The following is a 9,127-nucleotide window of genomic DNA, read 5'->3' as shown; positions in this document are numbered from 1 at the left end:
AAGAAGATAACAGGAGAGGAAGAAAAGGGGAGTATGTCAGAGGGGGAGACGAACCATGAGAGATGATGGACTCTGAAAAACTGAGGGTTCTAGAGGGTAGGGGGGTGGGGGGATGGGTTAGCCTGGTGATGGGTATTGAGGAGGGCACGTTTTGCATGGTGCACTGGGTGTTATGAACAAACAATGAATCATGGAACACTGCATCAAGAGCTAATGATGTAATATATGGTTATTAACATAGCAATAAAAAAATTAAAAAAATAAATAAATAAATAAATAAATACAGGGCTGGCAGCGTGATGTCTATTCCTGGCTTTGGATTATCCTTGTTGTATTCTATTCTTTCACATGTCTGCTGAAACCTTTGAGGAAGTCTGAGTTACATTAATTTGGGGAGCATTTCCATTTACAGAACATAACATCATTCTGTCTTTCTTCCTTTCATGTGTTGTAATTTGCAGCCAAAACATAGAATTAAGACTTGTGTTCTGCATTTATCTTCAGTTAATGTCCATGGTCACGAGAATCTCCTCCTGGTGCGCTCATGGTTGGCTGAAAGAACATGATCACAGTCTTCTGAAAATCAAGGGTGCTAATGGACAGAGAAGTATACAGAAGGACAAAAGCTCCTCTTTCTCTTAAGATACACTTTGTACTCAATAAAAGGAAAGAAAAATAAAGTCCTGTCATTTATTATGGAACATCCAGCAAAGAAATGAGGCAAACGGAGTCATGTCATTTAGTTCAATGTGTGCTAGTGAGTTAGTTCTCAAGATGCTGGCCCAGTCACCCACCAGCCATTTGCTATTAGACACGTTCATTAATCTTTCTCAAGTTGAGTTTTCCAAGTGAGGTACTAATACAAACTGCGTAGCAGGAATACAGGGAGAATAAACATAACAGACTTTAATCGCTGAGTGTAGTTTACAGTATGCAGTAGATGCTCAATAAAAGTTCCTTATTTTACTACATAACACAGAATGCCAGCCTATCATAACCTGCCTAAGTAACAACCCCAGTGTGCTTTGTTATAATTTCATTTCAGTATTTCATCAAACACTACGCAGTCAGCTGGGATTTATAAGGACTTGATTTATCAATTATCACTATGGTTACTAGGTATTATCCAGTAAAGGTTAAAAACGAAACAAAAACAGGCCAAAGATCGTTAACCCCCAAATGGCTATTCTAATGTGATCTGGCTATTTTAAATTAAATTATTATCACTTTGACTTGTCAGGGCACTGACCGGATGTAGGCTCAAAGGCTGGTAGCAAAAGGCCCACAGACACTGTCTCCCTCAGCTGATTTCTCACAGGGGGAAAGAGAAGGTGAAGGGACCGTAATGGTGACAACTTCTCCCAGGGGCCCTGCTCCTCTGCAGACAGACTTGGTACCCTCGGGCAGGTTACCTACCTGGGCTGTCTCACTTCCCACATCCATACACGTTAGTAAAGTCACATTCCCAGAGTTGTTGTCACAGAACCAAAGACAAACAATGCACCCGGCTCTTGGCGGCTATGGATTCAATACCTTCATTTCTCCTGGTTTCTCTCCTCCACCAGCCAGGGTTACTGTGCGCATTTTATTATGTAACACAAGATGTCAGTCTATCATAGCATGACTAAACAGGAACTCCAGTACGTTTAATTGTAATTTCACTTCAATAATTCATCTGACGTTACTCAGTAAGTTAGGATTTATAAGAACTGATATAATAATTATCACTATGGTTACTAGATAGTATCAAACAGGTTAGAAATGAAGGACAACCAGGGCACCTGGTGGCTCAGTCTGTTGAGCAGTGGACTCTTGATTTCCTCTCAGGTCATGGTCCCAGGGTCCTGGGATCGAGCCCCACATCGGGCTCCCTGTTCCGCGGGGAGCCCGCTTCTCCCTCTGCCTCTGCAGCTCCCCCTGCTTGTGCTCTCTCACTCGTGTGCTCTTTCTCTCAAATAAATAAACAAAATCTTAAAAAAATAACAGTAACATTATATTTAATGTAAAATAGCGATAACATCCATATATTAGTACCTAATATTGAGGTAATCTAAAATATAATAAAATATAAAATGGTAGTGTGTCTGCTGTTACATTATTCAAGAGCAGGACATTCTCCCCCAGAAGCTGTTCATGGATGCCAATAATGATGGTGATGATAATTTCTATTTTATGAATGCTTGTGTTAGATTTGCCACTGGGCGAGACTACGCGTAATCACCCCAGCCGCTGGGTGTTCATGCCTATTTCAGTCGGGGACATGGATGGAAAAGGTGGAAGAGCACCTGCGATGTCCCAGTGACTCAGAGGCTCCAGCGCTCTCTACCCCTCCCCGCCCCCCGCGCTCCCTCACTGCTCTGTGAGGTTGTGTGCGCGCGGGGATGTGCTGGAGGAGTGGTGAGGTCCGGAGAAGCCCAGCAGCCCTCTGGCTCTAGAGAAGCTTACTTGGAAGCAGAGAGGAAACATCTGTCCCTTAAGTGTCCTGACGTGTCATCAAGAGTCTCATTACAAACTTAGCCAAGGACTCAAGCCCCAGGGAGTGACAGTTGCTGCAAGTGGTCACTTAGTCACCTGGATACCTGTGCCCCCAAGGTCCAGGGAAGAGACACCAGGATCAGAGGATCGGCAATGTCAGGGCCCTGGGCGCTTGGACACTAGCTGGCTCGGCCTCAAACCGCACCAAGGAAGACAGAGGTTCGGGACTGTGGTGGGCCCCAGGCTCACACAACTACTGGCTACACAAGATCCAGGTCTCCACTGTGTCAACCAGCTCCCCAAACAACCTAAGGCTCTGCAGCCACCAAGCCTTCAACGTTCGGAACTTTTCCCCCCGAACTTTATTATTTTATTCTATCTTACTTTGCTACAGTAAGAATATTTAACATGAAGTCTACCCCCCAGATTTTAAGTGTACGATACTGAAGGTACAATGTTGTACAAGCAGACCTCTAGAACTTGTTCATATCACTTTACCGGAACTTTGTGCTCCTTGATCAGGAACTCCCTGTTTCCCTCCCCCCCCAGCCCCTGGGGAGCTCCTTGATTACACCACCGTGCCCCTCTTTGAGTCTATGAATTTCATTATTTTAGATACCTCATGTACGTGTCATGTTTGTCTTTCTGTGTCTGCCCAAGTTCATGTAGCATGACGTCCTCAAGATTCGTCTGAATTTTGCACACCGCGCAATCTCCTTGTAAATGCTGAATAGTATTCGATTGTCTGTACACACCACATTTTCTTTATCCACTCATCTGTTAATGGACATTTAGACTGTTACCACACCTGACTCCTGTGAATAGCGCAGCACTGAACATGGGAGTACAGATATCTCTTCAAGATCCTGATTTCGGTTCTTTTGGATGTGGAGGGATTAGAGCCCTGGCATGTCATGGGTGGGATGCAAAATGGTGCAGCTGCTATGGAAAACAGTATCAAAGTTCCTCAAAAAGGTAAAAATGTAACTACCATATGATCCAGCAAGCCCATTTCTCCATGTTTATCCAATGGAACTGAAATCAAGATCTTGAAGAAATGTCAACATTTGGAATTTTAAGAGCAGGTTTTCAAGGAAAAAGATAATAGCTTTCAAAGAGAGCTCTTTTACTTGTCTGAACTCAACTTCTTATTGAGATTTAAATAAAGGCTTAGAGATTTATTCGAAGACAAGACAAGAACATAAGAATTTCACAGGTGACACTTGGGAAATTTCTTTGTAGTATTTCAATTTCAACATGGTGGAGCGAGAAAAGATTCTCGTCTTTTATATCTTCTTCATACTTGAACTTGAAATCAACTCTTCTTCTATAAACTGCTACAGTCCTCAGGAAATTCAAGTTCTTATCATTTCCAAAGACATGTCTTTTGCTGTGTAAATAACATTTCAGTAGCATACGGCCATTTCCAGTAAGCTTGAACTTGGTGAAGCAGCTGGAGTCCAGGAGTAACAAACAGGAACACGGGTGAGAAGGAAAGCACAGAACCCCACAGACATCACCACCTTTGATACTCACAGTTGCCCTGTGGGGGGAAGGGACTGTTGTCCCCTTCTTGGGGGAGAAGACTGATTCAGAAATGCCACCTGACTCGTCATCCATATAGATATTGGCAAGTGGATAATCAACTTCATGACTTCCAAATCAAAATGTTACCTATGCTTAACAGCTATTAACTTATAGAAGACCTCCATAAAAAATGAACCGACTTTGTGCCTCAAGATTTATAAACTGTAGCGAGAATCTGATAATCAGCATGTTCCTTTAAGTAGCCTATCATTTTAAAATAAACTTAGGGATTTAACTGATGGGATACATTTTCTCAGTAATCCAACAAAGCCAAGCCCGTCCTTCATCCTGTTTCTGTTGCTCAGTTGGCACCAGTGCCTTCAAAGAGACAGGAACTGCAGTAAGAGGGAAAAGTCATAGGAGAAAAAAAATAAATGTTGTGTTTCTATCATAAAAGAGCAGACTGCTTGAGCACCTGAGTGGCTCAGTTGGTTAAGTGTCTATCTTTGGCTCGGGTCATGATCTCAGGGTCTTGGGATGGAGCCCCGCATTGGGCTCTCTGCTCAGCAGGGAATCTGCTTCTCTTCCTTTTTTTTTTCTCTTTAAATTTTTTTATTGGTATGTTGATCACCATACATTACATATTAGTTTTTGATGGAGTGTTCCATGATTCATTGTTTGTGCATAACACCCAGTGCTCCACGCAGAACGTGCCCTCTTTAATACCCATCACCAGGCTAACCCATCCCCCTACCCTCCTCCCCTCTAGAACCCTCAGTTTGTTTCTCAGAGTCCATCGTCTCTCATGGTTCGTCTCCCCCTCCGATTTACTCCCCTTCATTCTTCCCCTCCTGCTATCTTTTTCTTTTTTCTTAACATATATTGCATTATTTGTTTCAGAAGTACAGATCTGTGATTCAACAGTCTTGCACATTTCACAGCGCTCACCACAGCACATACCCTCCCCAATGTCTATCACTCAGCCACCCCGTCCCTCCCACCCCCCACCACTCCAGCAACCCTACAGTTTGTTTCCTGAGATTAAGAATTCCTCATATCAGTGAGGTCATAAGATGCATGTCTTTCTCTGATTGACTTATTTCACTCAGCGTAACACCCTCCAGTTCCATCCACGTCATTGCAAATGGCAAGATCTCATTCCTTTTGATGGCTGCATAATATTCCATTGTGTATATATACCACCTCTTCTTTAGCCATTCATCTGTCGATGGACATCTTGGCTCTTTCCACAGTTTGGCTACTGTGGACATTGCTGCTATAAACATTGGGGTGCACGTACCCCTTCGGATCCCTACATTGGTATCTTTGGGGTAAATACCCAGTAGTGCAATTGCTGGACCGTATGATTGCTCTATTTTCAACTTTTTGAGGAACCTCCATACTGTTCCCAGAGTGGTTGCACCAGCTTGCATTCCCACCAACCGTGTAGGAGGGTTCCCCTTTCTCCGCATTCCCGCCAAAATGTGTCGTTTCCTGACTTGTTAATTTTAGCCATTCTGACTGGTGTGAGGTGGTATCTCATGGAGGTTTTGATTTGGATTTCCCTGATGCCGAGCGATGTTGAGCACTTTTTCATGTGTCTGCTGGCCATCTGGATGTCTTCTTTGGAAAAATGTCTGTTCATGTCGTCTGCCCATTTCTTGATTGGATTATTTGTTTTTTGGGTGTTGAGTTTGATAAGTTCTTTATAGATTTTGGATACTAGCCCTTTATCTGATATGTCATTTGCAAATATTTTCTCCCATTCTGTCGGTTGTCTTTTGGTTTTGTGGACTGTTTCTTTTGCTGTGCAAAAGCTTTTTATTTTGATGAAATGCCAAGAGTTCATTTTTGCCCTTGCTTCCCTTGCCTTTGGCGATGTTTCTAGGAAGAAGTTGCTGTGGCTGAGGTCGAAGAGGTTGCTGCCTGTGTTCTCCTTTAGGATTTGGATGGACTCCTGTCTCACGTTTAGGTCTTTCAACCATTTGGAGTCTATTTTTGTGTGTGGTGTAAGGAAATGGTCCAGTTTCATTCTTCTGCATGTGGCTGTCCAATTTTCCCAACACCATTTGTTGAAGAGACGGTCTTTTTCCCATTGGACATTCTTTCCTGCTTTGTCGAAGATTAGTTGACCACAGAGTTGAGGGTCCATTTCTGGGCTCTCGATTCTGTTCCATTGATCGATGTGTCTGTTTTTGTGCCAGTACCATACTGTCTTGATGATGACAGCTTTGTAATAGAGCTGGAACTCCGGAATTGTGATGCCGCCAGCTTTGCTTTTCTTTTTTCAACATTCCTCTGGCTATTCGGGGTCTCTTCTGGTTCCATCTGCTTCGCCTTCTTACTCTCCCTCTCTGTTCTCTCTCTCTCTCAAATAAATAAATAAAATCTTAAAAAAAAAAAAATGGACTGCTCCATTATACCACAGTGATACCTTCTTGGAAGTACATGGTCAAGAAGAAAAAACAAACAACCCCAAGAAAACCTAAAATACCTAAGAACTGACATTAGGCTCATTGGAAAAATGCACGACATTTTTCTGCATTTGAAAACTGATGTTATATTTGTTTCATAAAACACAGTTCTGTAAATTTGGACACAAAGCAATAAACACATTAATACTTTAGGAAGACATTCAATTTTTACGTTTATAACCCGATGTATCTCACACACACACATACACACATACACACATTCCAGTGACTACATAGGAGATCTGCTATACTTTGCCTCACACAACTCGTTCTTTCATTAAACTGTTTATAAATATAATTATTGAAGTCAATTTGTAATAACAAAATGAATTACCTGAAATGTTTTCTGAGTTCTTTGTACTGAAAAGTTTTAGAAACTAAAGCGCAAGATCCACTCAGGTCATCCATCCCTGCGGATTCCCAGCTGATGAGACAAAGCCTGATACGTGAGTGGGGAGCCCCGTCTCTGACGCTGAGCCACCAGAAGCAGGAAATGATGTATTTCAGCAAAGAATAAAGCTACCCCCTTTGAACTGTTTTCCTAGAGCAACTGAGTGTTCACGGATTTACCCTGCACATTTTAATAAGTTTCAGCCTCTGAAATATCCATAAATACATCATTCTAAACTGGCACTAAGATTCTTCATGGCCAAAATTTAGTTCACGCCAACCTGGAAAGAAGTGCTTCTAGAACCAACAAGAGCTTCTATTAAAGCTACAGCAATATTTGCCAGTGCGAAGGGGAAGGAATCTAATTGCAAATCCCAGTAACAGAAATCTCCTTGGGTTGGGCATATCTGACAAAAATGCCCACACCTTCTTCCTCTCTCTGAATTTTTCATGGCTATCTGGAGTGTGTGGTTGTGCGTGTCACGAAACCAAGCTTTACTGCAGCATAAAAACATCGCTCAGCCTCATGGACCAAGGTTATGAAAATGATATAAGGAATGACTGGAAAGGTGAGGGAGAAAGGATGCCAAGCCAGACCTTCCCATGCAGAACGTCTCCCCCAGCACACGCCCACCCACCGCGTGCGCTCCGCAGCGCCAGCCGGGGAAGCTGAACCAGGTGAAAGCCCAGCGCCCTTCCGCACTCAGTCATTCTCACAGGTGGCGCAGGAAGAGCAACAGTGGGCCTTTGGAAAGGTGCTTGCACAAGTGGAATTTTATTTGAGGATTTAGAGTGTCAAAAGAAATATGACCTGCTAAGGCAGAAGAAAAACAAAACTATACGTTGTCTTTGATTCTCTCTGAATTGGCCCCAGTGTGCTCTGACTACAGCTCCATAAAGTTTCTCAATCCTCAGCGTGTTTCAGGTTCGTTCCGCATTCTATACCTTAGCGTGGTTCAGTGTGGAGACCTTATATCCCATTTTCCCAAATCAAATACAGTGATCAGAGGTAAGCAGATTGAAGCTTTTGTCGTAGCTCACAAATCAGAACTGAAAACCTCCAGGGGCAATTTATCCCAGAAGTGAATATTTAATTCAAGAAGCCTCCAAGCTACTATGAACTTCCAGTGTTTCCTCCAAATATTCTCATTAACTAGAGAAACTTACATGATTTACAGCACATACTGCATGCAGAGTATCTTGTGCCTAGGGATGTCATGTTTACAGAGCATTTCGCGTTTGTAGAGCATCTAGTGCCTGTTGAAAATCTAATGTTTGCAGAATATCTGGTGTGTGAGAGCATGTCGTATCTGTAGAGCATCTACTGTGTACAGAGCATCCAGTGTCTAGACATGTCATGTTTACAGAGCGTGCAGTGTTTGCAGAACACCTAGTGGTATTTGTGGTGTATCAAGCATGTGCAGAGCACCCAGTGTCTAGACATGTCACACTTACAGAGCATGTGGTGTTTGCAGAATACCTAACGCTTGCAGTGTGTCAAGTGTGTGCAGAACACCCAGTGTGTGCCGGCTCGGGACACCCAGCTCTAGGTCACGGGCTGGGAACAACAAACTTCATACTCACCACATTACAGCCCACGCAGTCAGGTCCATTCTCGCAGGTCCTGCGGCGAGCTTGAATACCACCCCCACACTGGGCTGTGCACCGTTCCCAAGGACCCCAGCCTGTCCAGAACATGTGCGGGGGACACAGCAAATGCTCGTTGCAGTATCTGTGATGGGGAAACCAAGAGGAAAAGGAAACTGTTCAGGGCAACATGAAGCCACAGACCTTTCCACGGTCCATCCCTGCACCGATGTTGAACACGTGGGCATGCTCCACGTGGAGGGGCTCTGTGAGTGCGGGGTGGTGGTATGGTAACGGGGGCAGATGTGGTGCTGGCCGCGCTGCGAGGGCACAGACGATGGGATGCGTGGGACACAACGAAGGAAACGCTAAACTCACAATGCAGGACGGAGCTTCCTGTGCAGCCAGTCAGAGGAGAAACAAACAAAACAAAACCCTTCAAACAGACACCCGAACATGGGAACACAGAGAGAGTATCTAGGCAGGGCATTTATCTTCTAAACACAAACACTGAAAGATAAAGTAGGTTGTGAACACAAAATCAGCAAAAGTGTATTTGGAATTCATTTCTCATTCTTGAATCAAATAAGGCTCATAATCCTATTAATATAAACTAAAGAAAAGTTAAAGCCTGATTTTAGCAGGAAGACTCATGCTATACACTCCTTAGGTTA

General features: G+C 43.5%; 1 protein-coding gene across 17 annotated transcripts in view; it reads right to left on the bottom strand.

Moving 5' to 3' along the window:
- SEMA5A (semaphorin 5A) overlaps positions 1-9,127 on the bottom strand; it is a 478,910-nt gene that overhangs the window by 72,982 nt on the left and 396,801 nt on the right. For all 17 annotated transcript variants that reach the window (XR_012377654.1, XR_012377655.1, XR_012377662.1 and 14 more), the window contains one exon: positions 8,451-8,598. Coding sequence is in view for 2 of the 17 variants with exons in the window: in XM_073891093.1 (XP_073747194.1) it covers positions 8,451-8,598 (148 nt within the window). In the remaining 15 variants the exon portion in view is untranslated. The remainder of the gene's footprint in view (positions 1-8,450; positions 8,599-9,127) is intronic.

The sequence above is a fragment of the Callorhinus ursinus genome, unplaced genomic scaffold, assembly GCF_003265705.2.
Source record: "Callorhinus ursinus isolate GAN/ISIS: 27379988/994484 unplaced genomic scaffold, GSC_fseal_2.0 scaffold3, whole genome shotgun sequence".
Taxonomy (NCBI): Eukaryota; Metazoa; Chordata; class Mammalia; order Carnivora; family Otariidae; genus Callorhinus; species Callorhinus ursinus.
The sequence above is the reverse complement of the archived record's forward strand: the minus strand, read 5'-3'. Positions and strand labels throughout refer to the sequence as shown.